Genomic DNA, 17,778 nt, shown 5'->3' on the forward strand with positions numbered 1-17,778 from the left:
AATGAGATGAGACAAAGTGGTATTGAATCAGACAGAGTAATGAAATATGGGAATGCCTGGGAAAATCCAAAACAAAAAATCAAGAAAGAGAAGACAGACCGACAGACAGAAAAGCAAACAAGGACAGAGAAATTAATACAGGGACACACACAAAAAAGGAGCAGACAAAATTGATAGATGGCTGAAGTGGAGAGAGGGAAAAGGGGTGAGATAGGCAGAGAGAGATTAAGTGATAAGACAAAGATATATCAAATTAGGTGGAGTAACAGAATATGGGACGTCTTGGAATATTATGCTAAGGCATCGAATGAGAGGAGAGACATGCAGAAGATGTGTTGCATGGCTTTATTGTGATCTCTAACTTTAATGTGTGCAACCTCAAAACAACGACCTACTATGATGAGGTGTGTTCACAAGGCACTGAAACGACTGCTCAAACTTACGAACTATAAAGCTTGGCAAGAAGTCTTTGACAATACGAGCTGGTGAACGTTGAGGTAAATTGCATCCAAATGCTGCATGAATTAAAGTGATCCCCCCACCCCAACTTGTAGTTTTCCAATATCTATCAGATCAGATTCAAACTTCAGGTAAACTTATATTTTCCACATGTGCATCCCAATGGTATAACTACGTGATAGCTTTGAAGTTTAAAACCATGGGCTTGAACTTTACAGACGGTCATGTGAATCTAGCTTGAAACAGCGAGAGAGACACAGAGACAGAGAGACAGAAAGACAGAAAGACAGAGACAGAGAGCCAGAGGGATAATATAGAGAGACAGAGTCAGAGAGACAGAGAAACAGAGAGATAGGGAGGGAGGGAGATCGATAGGGGGGAAGAGAGAGATATGGGAGGGAAAGGAACCAGAGAGAAAGGAGGGGGAGGGAGGGGGAGGGAGGGAGAAGAGAATTAAGAGAGAGAGAGGGGAGGGAGGGGGGAGTGGGGTAGACAGAGACAGATTCCTAGACTATTGAAGATGAAATTAAATAAGAATCAGTGGATATATGGAATCCAGCGAATGTCAGGTTATCCATATTGCATCTCTTTTTATCAAATTTCTTCTCTATCTTGACATGGGCTGTCATCTACAGGGGAGAGATCATGCGATAGGTCCCTCATGCTCTTTCATGAATATCAACATGAATCTCATATTACACATTTCCCTGCATCGATCCCTCTCCTAGGAGTACTAGTATTCTGTTCTTATTCAAAGAGGCACTGGCTTGCAGCACATCGAATAATATTTGATCAAATTGAAATATATTTCACCCAAAATAAGATTTTATTACCAGGAAAGGAATTTCAGTAAACTTGTTATCTAAGCTGAGTGGGGCCTATCCAGCCATCCACTATAGTCTATTTATATTCTATTTAGTACATAGTCTTTATGTTGTAATTATGTACATCAATAATACCATACCATTTCATACAATGAGTAGATAAACATGAACCAGGGTAGTTTGCAGCATGTTAAAGGTAAAGACCAGTAATGGTCATGCGATTGCATTGTGAAAGAAACGTTGTGGAATCGATCAGAAAAGGTTGATCATCTAGCATCTAGCATCTGCAAGGTTCTGGAATCATCAAATGATAAGAAATTTGGCCCATTCTTCGTAAAGTTACAAGCACTATACACAGAAAGGTGTATATGGGACTACCCTATCTCTCTCACCAGACCATGAGAGAAATAAATTTACCAAATATATATGAATTAGTAGGCGGTTTCCCGGCAAATTTTTTATCATCATGTATTAGTCAAAACATATTCTTTCACATGATTGGTAATGAGAGCTTCCATTTCATTTTTTGAAATTGGGGCGTTGCCAATACTGGTCTTTACCTTTAAATGAAAACATGAAAAATCCCTGATATTTCCCCTGATGGATTATGATCGAAATTGCAGAATCATTAAACATAGGAGGCGTTTTACACATTAAAAAACCTACCACGCAGCCAATCATCCAGTGCTTTTTGAGCCAGTAAAAGATAGAAGGATTTTGGAGGAGCTCTTTCAGGATTCTGTATTGTCTCAGTAGGCCTGTCTCAGTAGGCCCGTTTTCATCAGCTCGAGATTGCCAAATAACCCGCTATTTTAACTATCCAGCTAATTTGCACTTCATCAGCCCGCAGTTGCAATTAGCGGGATATTTGGTCGAGATCATCATCCCAAGATATCTTGCGCTAGTTTGCAAAGTATCCCGCTATTTGTCCGGTGCGTCTTCACCTGCCCGAAGACTCACACTATGCGCGAACGCTGAGCAAAATATCTCGAGCTGATGAGGACGCGATTCGTAACTTCAGGCTTATTTCCCAAATCAGAAATAGCGGGCTATTTGGCTATCTCGAGCTGATGTAGACATACCTACTGGGATTTTCACATTGTTTTTTTAAGGAATTATAATTTTTACAAGAGTACTTTTGTAGCTTTTGAGAGCTAAATTGCTCACCACACGCTTTAATATTTTTGTCACTGTTTTTTTTGTTTAACACGAGACCAAATACCATTTGTTGAGAGCCAGTACGGCATTAACTCTGTCAGAAGAAGACAAGATAAACAAAGAATGTGCACATGTGAATTGTTTTTTTTTAGGTAGGACAAGCCGTGACTATGTTTGTCCTACCTAGCAACAATTAATGTATGCAATTCACATTCTGGCTATTGAAATACAATTATTTGTAAAAGGTGAATGAAATAATTTGTAAAGAGGGACGTAACAAAGATTCTTGCATTAAATTTGATCACACTACGAGAATGGTCCGTCATACTTGTATGTGTAGAGATCCTTTCAGCTGCTACTAATTATATTTTACAAAAATTAAAAGATAATTCAAATGGATTTGAATAAAATCCCTTGTTCTTTTATGAACCGATTTGGATTTCATTGGTGGTATCATAACACAATACTAAAGCTGATAAAATCTGATCTAGATTATTGATTCGAAATTGCTTTACTTCTGACACACAAATGAATCTAGACTACCACATACTGGCACACAAAATGATCTAATTTCAGAATAAAACGTCAGCAGATACACACTTGGTGTTATTGAGAGAATGACTATTAAACAAAAAGAATCAAAGCTGATACAATTCTCACAGAAATATAAAATTGATCTACTTCCAGTTCTGACACAAACAATCACTCTTAATGCTGAGTTTTTGACAAAACAAAACTGCTCTAATTCTGGATTAAAATTTCAACAAATATAAACCAGCTGCTATTTATAGTTGAATGTCCATAAATAGACGGGTGGTTATGTAATCTTTGCTACAAATAGGTGCTTTATTTAGCCTATTTAACTATTTTTAACTCGGTTGGCTTGCTCATTAGGGAAACACCAACAATGAATGTGTCATAATGTAAACATTAACAGGGCTAAATGGCGCACAATCTTTTTAGCTTTTCCTTGTCGCACTATGAATACAAGGGGATTTTAAAGTAGATATTCATTGATTTTAAAAACTAACTTTGTTTTCATTATTGCAAAGTTGAAACTTTGATTCGACAAGGATATCGAAATTCAATGCTTGGAAACATTCAAAGTACTGATTATTATAAATTACAAAAAACGCTTAAATACAGCCCCGGCATAGCACCTGAAGAGCTCTCCAAATGCTGCTGAGATGTGTAAGATCACAGTATAGACATGATTTGCACAAGCAGACGATGTCCCATGACATCTCACACATTTTCAGTGCCTGTATTTTCATCTTCTCTTGAGTTCTTTCTCTTTTTCACTACTGTCAGACTAAATGTATAATCTATTGCCTCACTCTAAACCCTGTGCATGGTTTTATTTTGATGACAAAAATAAAGGAATCTGTCGCTTGTAAACAAAATAAGACGCCATTGTATATTCAGCTGCACACACCGCGATATGTTCGGCGGTTCAAGAGGGAACAAATGCCGTCCTCAATATCATTCCGGGGGTTTTTCAATTTGAAAGTCTGGTTTCTTTGATTGTTAATTAACCCCTATCCTGTGTATTTACAAGCAAAAGATTTTAGTATCAGAATCGGGTCATATCCCCTTTCGAATGGTTTGACATGCCATTACATTTATAAACACTAAACTCATTATAGTTTGACAAATAATAGATTTGCAATTATGTTCATTCTTTATGGAATGTCGTCTGCTTGGGCAGCATTGCTCCATATAGTGACGTCATTAAAACATCGTTATTTTTCCGGCGAATCTCTCGTATATATCCCAGCTGCTATGGAGGTGGTTGTATTTGTATTTTTATAAATCACCCAATATGGATTTGACCTCAACCTTGTACGATGGCCATCTGTTAGCTGACCAGTTTCTAGTGATACATTAATTGACATATTTGTGATTTTCTTTGAATTTCACCTTTAAGAGCAATTTCATTCTTCTAACATGATATGCTCAAAACTGACATTTAAAAAATTGTTTGGCTTATACTACAGTAGTTTCAGAGAAAAATGGGGAAAAAGCTTGGTGCGCAGAATTTGAGAAAAAGCGTTGTGGAAATAAAAACATTGGTAATAGAAGAAGTGAAAAATACATAATGTATGTCTCACTTCAATGCAGGCATAAAAGAGAGAAACAACCACAAAGTATTCGAATTTCAAATGTTACAAGAGCAATTGAAGGTATCAGTGTCAGAAATAATTCAAATCTTATGGATAAACTTACACTTGCAAATTCAATTTGAAATAGAGAAGTGACAGAGGTGTCCAACGTCAAACCACATTCTTGATCCAGTGGATAATTTACATTTTCTTATTGAATTTAGAAAATGGAAAAGAAACGTGGGCTTTCTGAAGCATTTCTGACACAAATATAATTTAATACTCTCTTTTTTCTTTCTGTGGCAGGTTATAATTGAATGAAATCTCCATGTGAAAAAGTGAAAAGGGGTGTGAATATGAGAGTATGATTTGATTTTTGTACCACTATGAGAAGTGATGGAAATCGGCTTCACATTAACTTAAACATGAGAAATAGATTCTTCCTGAAATGTTGCAAATGATTCAACACATACATTTTTGTCTTCAAATATAAGATAATTTTTTTATTTGTTATGCATTTATGGGCTAAATTATCTTAGAATAATCTATAGTGTTGAGGATTGATTGTACCTTAATATAAGTACTAGTATTACGTTTTGGAAAAAAAAAGCCTGTGAGAATAAAAAAAATTCTTCCTTATTGTGTTCCTGCTCAAACTTTATATGTAATCTCCTATGAGCCAAACAGCATCAGCTCGATGTACATGAAAGTACCAGTATTTGAGTCAATGCCTACTGGTTCTCAACAGATGATATCAGCTTGAAAATTCAACTCACAAAGGAAGAAAACAATGCTCAACAAACTGTCTTTTTGGAGCCAGAGCGGCTTTACATGTGTGTAAAATGATATGAGTCAATGCCCTTCTGGATCTAAACAGACATAACTACCTATTCTGCTCGAGGAAATGAGGAGTTCTTCTTAAAGCAAAACAATACTTCTATCAAAAGAACTTAAGAAGGAAATGGTTTGAATATTTGAGCATGGGGAGGGGTGGGGGGGTTCGTCGATAAGGAGCACTGCAGGCAGGCAACAAAGCAGAGAATCGGAGGGAAAATGAGTCCATGCAAATACACCACTTGAGAGTTCTGTTTGCGATCAATAAAATCTGTGCTCTCATTTCCGTGATTAATCCTCCCATCTTTTAAGGCAAGGCGGCAGGGTATTGGGGGTGGATAGAAAAACTAAAGAGGAAATTTTCAAGTCCATTTGCCCTTTTAATGTTCTCTGACACGTACTCCAGCTTCATATCTCTTCCTTTATCCCCCCCCCCTCCCTCTCTCCCTCCTCCTCCCTCTCTCTCTCTCTCTCTCTCTCTCTCTCTCTTTATCTCTCTCTCTCTCTCCCTTCCTTCACATCTTTGTCCATCTCTTTACCTTTCCCTATCCATTTTTTTCAAACTTTCTGTATTTTCCTTTTGTTTTCTTTCTTCTCTCTTATTCCCTTCTTTTTCCTCTTTAACCCCTCTTCCTCCCCCCCCCCCCCCATGTGTGTTATTCAATCTCTCTCTCTCTCTCTCTCTCTGCTCCTGTGCCTTATGTCACAATGTAGAAACAGGAAAAAAAACAGAGAAAATTACTATGAGTACAAATAAATCCATAATATCAATAGGTAAACTAGAAAATTAATTGATAGCTTGTGCAATCCTTTTCAGGGACTTTCCTTTTACGATATTCTTCCACAAAAGAAAAAAGGAATGAAAAAGCTAATCAATTATTTGTGTCGCTTTCCCCACAACTCAACCTTCTCTTTTAAACAGAAGGTTATCAGGTATTGTTGAAGGTTGTGAAGGTTATTATTTGTCAAAAAGTGACAAACTTTACCAGAAGAGACGCTTGAGTTCCCGGAAAGGTGAATAATACTTGGCCAATTTTTAAAAATTATTTTGATAATTCCAAAACCTCCCAGTATACACCAATGTGGTACATGATCAACCTTTTTCAAGGGCTTCCACGCAGCTTCTTTCATAATGCAATCGTGTGACAAGAACTCAACTTTATCTCTATTTTATCACCCTTCTGGTTCTCAACAGATAATATTTTTGTTTTAATCCTCTTACCTGACATCTTGATGTCTCTGAATGTAAATCTTGTGGAATTGAATATCCTCTCTCTTATTCGCTATGTCTGCTTTCATCTCCATGGCAACATGCCGTGGTAAAACCGATAACAGCAGACGTTCCTGTAAACAACAAACAAAATCATTTGTAAAATACTTAAACTGATAGAATTAGAAATCAATTATTGTATATTCCATCTGGGTAATTGCAATAAATTTAAGGGAAAACAGTTAATGGATTAGAATATGTAGATAAATGGAAATTTAATTCTGACGTTGCATACAACATATCAAGAAAGAAGAACTGTATCATCAACTTTTTTCATTAAGACCAATGAATGCACTCTCTGAATACCTGATCAGAATAGTGTGGCACTTTGTACAATCTGAAGTCTTCTGTTTGAATTCATTAATTCTTCATAGAAACAAGAATTTGAAATCTAACCATGAATATAATAATATTACATTAATAAAGTGCCTTTTAATTGGATACAAAGCACATAGCGCATGAACAACCATTGAGCAGCATCGAACAACCATTAATTAACAAATGAAACTTAGATGATGTTGGTAGAAAGTGCAGTTAGTTGTATTTTCAATTTCTTTTTTCGATGTTACTCTTCTCTTTTCTCTTCTCATTACACTCTCTCACTCTCTCACTCTCTCCTCTCTCTCTCTCTCTCTCTCCCTCTCTTTCTCTCTCTCTCTCTCTCTCTCTCATGTTTCTAAACTGAAAACCTTATGGGCAGGCTCTGTGAATATCATCCCACATACTCCATGCTTGGGCAAAGGGTGAGAATGTGTGATTAATTACTTGGGCTGTTTGCACGAGTATTCATGTCATGCACTATGTTTGAAACAAACTTCGTTCCCATGGCAACTAACTAGCTCAACACGACAGCTTGTTTGAGCTGAAGAGTTTAAAACACGAAAGAAGAGAATAAGTCGCAATTAAAATGTCTCCGACCGGTAACATATCAGGTTCAACTTGTTCACGCCAATCAATGAATTACTGGAAGAATAAATTTACCGGCTAGGAAACGATACCCAAACTCCACATTCGCCTGTTACCTCGATGAAGCACATGACTACACGCATGTGCAAGTAACGACACGTCGGGATAAATTTGAACAGGAATTTCAATCAATTTCTCATTATTTAGATTGGCAGCGCTCCCACCGCTTGATCAAGTGTCTTCTGAAAATTGAACCTTGCAAAAGTTCAGTACACGAACGCTAAGAAGATTACAAGTGTCTTAAGGAGTGGCCAGACCTCGCCAATAATGATAACCTTATTTTATGCATGCACGTAATAATACTGAGTGAGTCTTGCCGCGGCACTTTCCATTTGCAAGACATTATTCTATATTTGCCACTCTCCACCCAGGTGAAGTAAATTTGTTTTTAAATTCGAAAGAAGTCCAAGAAATTGCACTCAAAGCGTTACTGTCTATCTCACACAATCTTGTAAGTGGTACACATTAATAGAAAGGAAGGGAAAAGGCCCAAGAAAAGAAAAATTGGTGCAGGTAAAATTTTGAAATAAGTTAAGAGAGTACTATATAACAGTATTAAGATTGTTGATTTTAGTACTGTTCAATCATGCTACCGTCTAAATAACATTTCTACACCTATATGATTTAATCATGTGTACTCCAAATCTGTCATTCGACACAAAAGTTGTGAGAGTGCAGGCAATTTCAATTGTATTATTAACTTTGATTGATATTCACATAAAATGAAATACATTTTGTAGAACTAATGCAGCCCAAACAATGCTAGAAATGGCCTCCAAACGACGACCAATTTGCATCATAATTGAATTTACAACAAAACAATAAAAATCGAAGCAAAAACATCATTGTGGCGGGGTAATAATATCAGATGGAAAATTCTATTCCCCACAAGCCAGACAATCTATTATCACCCACATACAGCCTTGACACTTCTAGTTCACAACTGTTTGTGGCTTTGGAAATAGCGCATATACATATATTACATCATCTGTTGAGAGCCAAGATAAGACCCTCTTGCCCTTATATACACCTTCTGTCACTTGAAATCACATAATCCATCAATTTTATGCATGAGAAAAAATGAACATATTCAAGCCAATTTTCTGTTACTATAATATAGATCTTCAAAAAAGACAAATTGTAGCCGACTTTCTCTGAAGGTTCAACATTTTGAAGTAAGCCTGTTCGTGGCAAAGCTGCACATTACGGTACATATCACCTCCTGAAAGCAAGATGGCATTTACTCTAGACAAATCAGGCTACGCGAAATAAAGAGTTCAAGAAATAAATGGGTTAAAAGAAGAGCTTTAAAACCAGCACAAAGATCAGGCAATGAGTGGCAAACAGGATCTCAATTTTGCTTTCAGAATGGCTAGATTGGAGAAAGGTGGTCTGTTCACTCGGCCAGAGAATGATACCTCATTCTTTTACACCCTTGTACATGGTTTACACTTAGAATTCATGAGGTAGTAGTACGTATTTGTTGTAGTAGCAGCAGCAGCAGCAGCAGTAGTAGTAGTTGTAGAAATAATAATAATAAAATAATAATTATAATTATGATAAAAAAACAATTTTCTTATGTTGCCTAATACTGGATAATCTCTATGCATTTCCAAAAAAAAGATACAAAAGAACATTAATTATTGTACTGCAAAAAAAAAAATCATTAAACTAGTTTTTTTTTTTTAAGGAAACCCTAACAGCATTATTCAAAATAAATTAAGCCGATTGTGGTACAAATAAAGGTATGTCGAATTGATTTCATTTGCAACTTATATTAAGAATTTATAGAAAACTACATTGTTTTTTAAATATATGACCTATGTAAATGCTGTGAATCATCATCATCATCATCATCATCATCATCAAATAAAAGTCCAAATGTGTACTAGGCCTTCAGCAACTTAACCTGTGCATAAAGACCACCGAGGGGGACTTTAAAGACAAATAGTCTTTAATATACATGTACAAGTTCTTTAACAAAATATTTGATAAGAAATACAGATAACAAAGCTCAACCAAAGCAAAAAAAGATATGGTCTCTATAGGCAGGTGGTCATTCTGAAAATGTTGCTGCTACACCGGTTGTTACCACTACTTTTGGAGAAGAAAAAAAAACTTGGGGCAATTCCAATTCCAATGACGGATTACATAATGCAAACATGATTTCTACTAAACATACAAAGGGTATGGAAATTGCCCTTGAATAGATTTTTTTAATACAGTCTAACCTGCTTTGGTGACCACCTGTCTACAAAGACCACATTTTTGGTTTCCCATTGCACTATTCGTATAAGAGTAGGGGGAAACCCCGGCGTAATGGTCAACCTGCATACCCCAACCAGGCCGGGTATACGGCATCTGCAAGAATCTTCAGTATTGAAGGAGGCAGATTATCTTAAAGAAGAAGAAGAAGAAATGGTTTCTCATTGGAACATACACATGTATAGTAAAGGAACCTGTCTACAAAGACCAGCTGTCTGCAAAGACCACTTTTTGTGCTTCCTTTGGCGGTCGCTATAGACATGTTTCGTCGCTGTTTTCACGAAGTGACGGTAGTGAAAAAAAATTGAATTCACTTTGTGTTACGATTTTCCTCACTATACCGTCACTTCGTGAAAACAAGGACGGTTTGAATGTAGTTGAGATTGTGTTGTTGTAGGACAATTGAAACCCAGTCCATTTTGGTGGCATGCATGCAGTGTGAAAAGACCCTATACGGAGCAGGCTGGCTAGATGAGTTTTGGCATTTCTCGAAGCATGCAATTATCTGCTTATAATGGGACGTCCTCAGAAGGAGAAGTACAAAGACCTCAGGGTTGTAAGAACATTGATGACTACATAGCCTGCCTGAATCCTTCTCAGGAATGTCCAGCTTTTAAGAATCTAATAAAGATCATCATTAAATTTGAAAAAAGAAGAAATTTGAAAAAAAGAAAAAAGATGAAATACAGCTTTCTTTTTGTTAATTTGGAAGAATATTCAAAGAAGACTTGTTTCCCCCCCCCCCCCCCATAACAAAATTGTCAAAAAATGCTTTCGTAATTGAATTATGATGACTAGGATTTACCTGGAAGGTTTGGACCAAACTTTCATGTTATATCTATGTTTTATTTTCTGCCAGTACTTGCCAGTACTCAAGTGTATTTTTCAGGATGCTGATTCTAGGACACACACTCCAGCGACCAAGGCTCTGCATGCGTTCAATTTCTAACATTCATGAATTCAAAGTCTCGACACTAGACCAACCACTATGCATCCAATACTGACCCTAATCCTAAACCCACCTAAAATTCCAATAACAACCTTACTATTAATTCTACCTCCAACAAAATAAAGCCCAGAGATTGTCCTGAGAGCAAAATTGATGTTGTGTCACCAAAAAAAGAAGTTGTCTGGACTAGTTGTGAAAGAAATTCAACTGCTCATCTTACAATGTGAAATAAAAAACATGCATCCTGGTATTTTATTAAAAAAGAGGTTTTGTAATAATAGGTTCCAGAAAGCAAAGATCCCAAATTCATAAGGCTTATAAACTAGAAACACTAATGATATGTAAGTGCAATGCTGATGTTAACATTACCAATATAGCTCTTCACTTAACATGTGATATTCATCAATGTTGGAAGCTAGATCTAAATCTGTGTCAGTTATAAATTGATTTGGCATCAAATAAATCAAGGTAAATGTCAGACTGTGTATACGTGGATCTTCATTTGCTACTAACCAAATTATTGTCATAACAACTACAATAACCATTCCTATATATATCAACAATATTAATAATGATTTCATAATTGCTTGGATATATTTCTCATTATCGAGACTCCCACATGACTGATTGCTTTCATTTAGCCGTTAATCTTTGTAAGCAGACCCAAGGATATGTTTTATAGTGTGTAATTTGGAAATCAAACAGATATATTATCTGGTTGACTGTGAAACATATGAAGGTTGATTCAGATGGAAGTTACATTGATAACCCCCAGAGCACAATGCTGAAATAATCATTTGTCATAAATGCAGGAAAGGAAGCAAATTGTTTCTGAGAATTCAATTTTTTCCCCAACTTTTGGGGGAAAATAAAAATGAGATGCAGTGATTTGTACTTTGTATCAAAAATATATTTAATCTGCAATCAGGTTTTATATCTTTAAAACATGGATTTATAGTGATCATGTTTTCCGGGTCAGAAGGGCATTAAATCTGTGTAAAATAATATGTGTTAACAGTTTTCCCTTTTAGTCAATGTCTTTAAAATGTTTTTAAAACATCTCACTCAACAGGAATATTACTGGGCAAAGAATTAACGGAAACCCATTTGTTAAAGTGGCAGCCTGATCTATATACAATAGACACGATCGCTCAACAGTAGTCCTTGCATCATAACACAGCACGTCACCGATACACGTACGCCAGCACCATATATCGCCCGTGACATTTAAAGTCTCTTTTTCTCTTCCACGCCAGTTGGAGCCATCAGCCTGATAAGATTAACTTTTAATATTTAAACACAATATTGGTGGGAACTGTTGCTTAGGACGAAATACAAGTCTGTTTACATGCACGCACATGCACGCTTGGTTGCTGTGACCATCAATGTTCTCCATATAGCCGGCTGATTACTTTAATAGGAGTGTTAAATTATATCAGGGTTCCCAATCCACATAAGACATCATTAACGGCTATTAATCAGCAAACGCCAGTTACTCTAATTAAAATATTTAATAATTCATTGGAGTAATACCTGGCTATGTGTACATCATATCTCAAAATGGAACTAATTAACTGCTGTAAAGCGGAAAAAAGAGTTTCATGAAGTGGAATGAAATATCACCTTGGTAGTAAATTTGGTAGATTGATTTAGGCTGACATAATTTTTCCACATGATCATATAAAAAACTAGACTGTGTTGAATTAACGGAAGTGTGGTTATTTTATCACTATTATACATGTAAAGTATGTTTTGGATAAAGCAAAGGAGGAATATTCTGCACATTTAATACATGTGCACGTTCCTTTTTTTTAAACAATAAGACAAAGGTATGCCGGAATACTGTACATCCTTTTAATTGGTCTATAAAGTCTATGATCTTTTTCTTTTTGTAGTTAGTCCTGGTCCTTCATATCACAAGAAACTGGAAGGACTCGGCTAAAGTAAAGTAAGAAATATGGGTGTCTGATAGAAAGTGACTATGACCGTTCCTTATCCAAAGTTGAAATTTAATTTAATAGAAATAAACAATATTTAAAGCACTCTTCCCTTGTTTAAACTTGTAAGATGTTTGGCTGGAAATATATCACACAACAATGGTTTTCCCTCAATCATGGTTAAAGCGAAGTTTAAAAAACAATCATATATTTCTTACCACTATTTTTTCTAATCATACATGAACATTAATGCAGCTATTCTTATTTGTATTCGCATCTGAGCAACTTTGGCACAAATCGTCTGAAACTAAAGTATATGATAAAAGGACACTTTATCTGATCTAAATCCTATTTTTTAGGTATTGGTTACATGGTAGGACTTATCTTTTTACCTTATGTACTCATGTTTATTGTATAGCTAAAGTCAAGAAAACATTAGATATGTTGAAAAGCCATTCTGGCTCTTGGCTTGCAAGTGGTTTGTCTCTGCCCCGTTCACCTTTCCTCGCTAATGTTCCATATCGGCATCATTCTAGTGGTGCGTTGGCCTGGGAACTGGCGAGGGCAGTATTTACTTTAGCGGCGCTGTTTGAAGCAGGAGTATTAATTTGATAATCAATAGCTCCATCCTAGAAAGTTTACATCAAATTATAGGGAGAGCTATTTTTGCAGCTTGGAGGTGAAGTCCACCGGAGGGTCAAATGGGTTGGGAAGATTATAGATAGACGATGAGGAAATCAAGGAAAATAGAAAGAGCTTGGGGGAACTTGGAACAATTTACACCCCATTTAGACAATCTGGCTTCACTGTTTTGTTGTACGATTTAATAGCAGTTACAATTTTCTAGTCTGAACACCCTATAGAGAAACATTGTCTAACAAAACTTTGTATAGTGAAACTCATGGTTAAGTCAGTATCCTTCTGAACGACAACTCTATAAAGAATCCGGGTCTCGTTCTAGCCTGAATGTTGTATTGTATAAAATCAGTACGAATGGGCGGGGCTTATTGTGAGCGCGCACTGATGATTGGCCAGCTTTCATGTCAACTGACGTCTTCTAAATCATTTCTCCAAACGACGTTTCTTCATATGATATTGCACATGTATTGTTTATTCCCAGTTCCTTATATGCCATGAATCTGTATACGTTTCATTATACGTTTTTCTTATAAATTTCGTCCAGTCTGAACAGGCCGTTGAGAACTAGGAAGGATGAGATGGGAAGCAATAGAGGGAGGAATGAGTCCGGAAATTGATGATTACTGGACTGGTGGTAGGGAATGGAATTGAAAAGTGGGTTGTATATGAGTGGGTTATATTGATGGGTGGTGACCATGATGATGCAGTACCATAGCAACAACCATGTTGATGCAGTATCATAGCAACAGCCGTGGTGATGATGATGATAATAAATAGATGTGGTCATCGTTATTGCGAGATCATGAAGATTAAGGTGATGAATATGGTAGGCGTATCATCTGTTTGGAGCAAGAAGGTCAAATACTTGTATACCGTAACACAGAGTTATACAGCGCTTCTGTTCCAAACAGACGGTACGTGTATACTACCATCCATTCTCCTATAGGTCAATATCCTGCAAGTACTGAACTGAACACTATACCTCTCCAAAACTCTACCCCAAAACTGAACCTAAAGTTGTAACCCTAACTCTAATCCTTACCCTATATCTTTATTTCATCTTCGTTGAAAAAAAGCCCAGAGCAAAAGTTGCCAGTGCGAATAATAGTAATAGTAATAAAGAAGTAAATGATATATATATATATATATATATTTAGGGGTGAAGAGTAATAGCCTAGGCTTACCTGTTGAGCAAACTAAAAACCTAAAGATAACAGGGGATCACGGCCCACCACTCCCCCTCAAAAAAAAGATGAAAATGAAATAGCAATGAATTTTTCAACAATTATATAATTCTTTCTTGTTAATGAAAGAAAAAAAGTAATAATTCAAAATTCATAAAGCAAAGAAGACAACAAGTAGGCCTATGGAAGTCGATTGAGAAATCTTTTAAATAAAATACATGTAGTGAATTTTAAAAGGAACACTTAATCCACTGGCTATAGGAACTGGGTAGTTCCTGTACTAAACCTTTGGGAATCCAGTATTCAACCGGAGACCGTAATATAGTGAATTGAAGAGAACATACTTAGTAACTGTAACTTTTGATCACAAACGAATACATATTTTAAAAAAATAGATATTCCATAATATAATTTGTAATGTTTCAGTACGAAACCAATTGACAAGAACAAATACATATAACAACAAAAAAAGAAACAGATACCTACATTCATTCTGCAGAAGGTCAAGGCATTGCAATGCTATACAACAATATCTTTGCTATGAATCTTATCAAAATTATGATACTAAAAAATGCAGCTGAAAAGATGAACTCCTCTCAAGGACGAAAATCAAAGAATTCCATTGGAAAGAAAGAATGATCATAATCAGATAAGAGGCCCGCTTATCTCTAAAGTTTTATCGTCCGCCAGTTGATTGTTAGGATATGCTTGCGAGAGGCAGTATTTCAGGAAATGTATATCCATTATTTAATTCTTGGAAAGTCTGCGATGAAATCCAAGTCTCTTGCAAGGACTGTCCTGAGGATGAGTTACCGGAAGCACTCAAACACTTTCCCTCCATCTCTCCTTCCTTTTTTATATATTTTTCTAGAAGAAGAAGAGTCAGAAGCATGACAAGCCACTTCATTTTTGCATACAAGTCCAAGGTCCAAATACAATACAGCAATATTATCTGTTCATGGCCAGTAGGGTGTTCAGTAATATAGATTCAAGATTCAAGATTCAAATTTTATTGTCCATGTTAAAAACACAGAAATTTGTTGTCCACAATAAATGAGATAAGAATGCATGAATGTGCACAACACACAAAAAAAATCAATCATATTTACAAACAAATTTAAATACATTATGAAAAAAGTAAAGACCTTGCTACAGAAGAGGAGATGATAGACCCAAAAAGGAATAAAGGAATAAAGGAATTAAGAGCAATTCGGAAAGAACAAGAATGTAGGTTAGAGGAAGAGAGAATAAAAGCTGCTTGCATATTATGCCTCCAAACATCTGCTTTACTAAAGTTAAAAAGGTAAAAAGGTAGCAGCCCCCACCTCCAAACAGATACAAATTCTGCAAGGCTCCACCCTTCACCCTCCACCCTCCACCCTCCACCCTCCACCTTCTTCAGCGCAAGAACGCCCCAGCAAAATCCCAAATCAAACAGGCAAGAAGCCAGCCATGAGAAGCAAACATGTCTCTTATAATTATTCTCCCTGAATTAAATTTTGTGTCGGCCAGACACTATATTAAGAATCAGAAGAGCAACACAGAGTTATATATATACAGTCAAACCTGCTTTAGTGACCACCTGTCTACAAAGACCACCTGTCTACAAGGGCCACATTTGTTGTTTCTCTTGAAAATGGTTTCTCATTGAATCATGTACTGAAGAAACCTGTCTACAAAGACCACCTGTCTACAAAGGCCACTCTTTGTGTTTCCCTTGGGCGGTCACTATAGACAGGTTTGACTGTAATACCTTTCTCGCCCTTTACAGATGATATATGACTGAAATGTTTCCATGATTCAAGATTTCATGAAAGATCAGTAATGACATTTGTTTTGCTTTCAAAGGAAGCTATAGATTAGATCTTATATATCACCTCAAATGTCAAAGGTAAGCATTCAATATATGCAATTACATATATTTGAAACAATCTCGCCAAATTCTTCACATGACATAAAAGCTCTGTAATCATTTTAATGAATCAGCATACATGCCAACATTTGAAAATCAGAAATCTGTACAAATTAAGCTATTTAAAAAAAAAAGAGGAACAATCCTAACTCTCCTATTCAATACTACAGACAAATTTGTACAGGAAGAGGAACACCTGCATTAAAATGATAATTATCTTCTCCCAAAAAGAGGAATGTTCCTCTTTAATCTGAACAGTTGGCATATATGAATCAGATATAAGGTAAATGATCACAAGCACATAAAAGAAGATGAGAGGGATGTTTTGATTAATTAGTCACCTCAAAATGTCAAAGGAATTTTCGAAAGAGGTAAAAAGGAAGCAACTATTTAAACTATTGCCTATAGTGGAACTGGGTGTTCCCTGTATTAAGCCTAAGGCGACTAGAGAAGTCAGTAGTTTATAATGGGTATGCTTTTAATTTGATCTGACATTTGATCTAACCTTCGCTCTGGTAACGATCATGTTCCAGTATTTATTTTGTAACAAATTCTCGGGTTAGCCAGTACTCTACGCTAACTTTTTTGGAAGGGGGTCTGGATTTCCCTTTTTTTAAGTCTGTATGCGTGAGCCCTATGTACAAATCTTAAAATTTCAATTTTGGGCGGCCCAGTGTCACAGGCACCTATTCATGGTAAGCCCTGGTTAGGGTTGGAATTATGTTTTATATTGAGTAGGGCTTAACACTAACAGGTGCCCGGGACAGATAAGTGCCCAAAACCATGGGTGCCCAAAATCTACATCCAGACCCCTAAAGTTTCATGATTTTACATGCATACCAAATTTAATATATGAAGCCGGAACTCCTTCCGAATAAAATCAGTGTGGAGCTCTGCTTTAAAAATAAAGTTGAGTTCTGGTCATGCAATTGCATTGTGAAAGAAACGGTGTGGAATCGATTAGAAATAGGTTGATCATCTAGCATAAAGTATTGGTGTGTACTGCAAGGTTCTGGAATCATCAAAATGATAAGAGATTTTGCCCAGTCTTGGTAAAGTTTCAAGCACTGTTCACAAAAAGATGTATATGGGACTACACAATCATGAGGCATAAAAAATCTGTCCCGATTTTTATGCTGTTACATACCATATTTAGAATATGAAGGCATTTGAAGAGCCATACTTTTCATGGAACATGTTTCATATGATGTTCTTCCACACTTGAATAATAACAATGATAACGCTCACAAATTATTTTTCACTTCTTCACTCAACCTTC

The 17,778-nt window shown here is 36.2% G+C and overlaps 1 protein-coding gene across 1 annotated transcript in view; it reads right to left on the reverse strand.

Moving 5' to 3' along the window:
• LOC582776 (adenylate cyclase type 5) overlaps positions 1-17,778 on the reverse strand; it is a 143,256-nt gene that overhangs the window by 91,314 nt on the left and 34,164 nt on the right. Inside the window, exon 3 of the mRNA XM_030990224.1 lies at positions 6,600-6,721. Within this exon, the coding sequence (XP_030846084.1) occupies positions 6,600-6,721 (122 nt within the window). The remainder of the gene's footprint in view (positions 1-6,599; positions 6,722-17,778) is intronic.

The sequence above is a fragment of the Strongylocentrotus purpuratus genome, unplaced genomic scaffold (genome assembly GCF_000002235.5).
Source record: "Strongylocentrotus purpuratus isolate Spur 01 unplaced genomic scaffold, Spur_5.0 spur5_scaffold_19, whole genome shotgun sequence".
Lineage (NCBI taxonomy): Eukaryota > Metazoa > Echinodermata > Echinoidea > Camarodonta > Strongylocentrotidae > Strongylocentrotus > Strongylocentrotus purpuratus.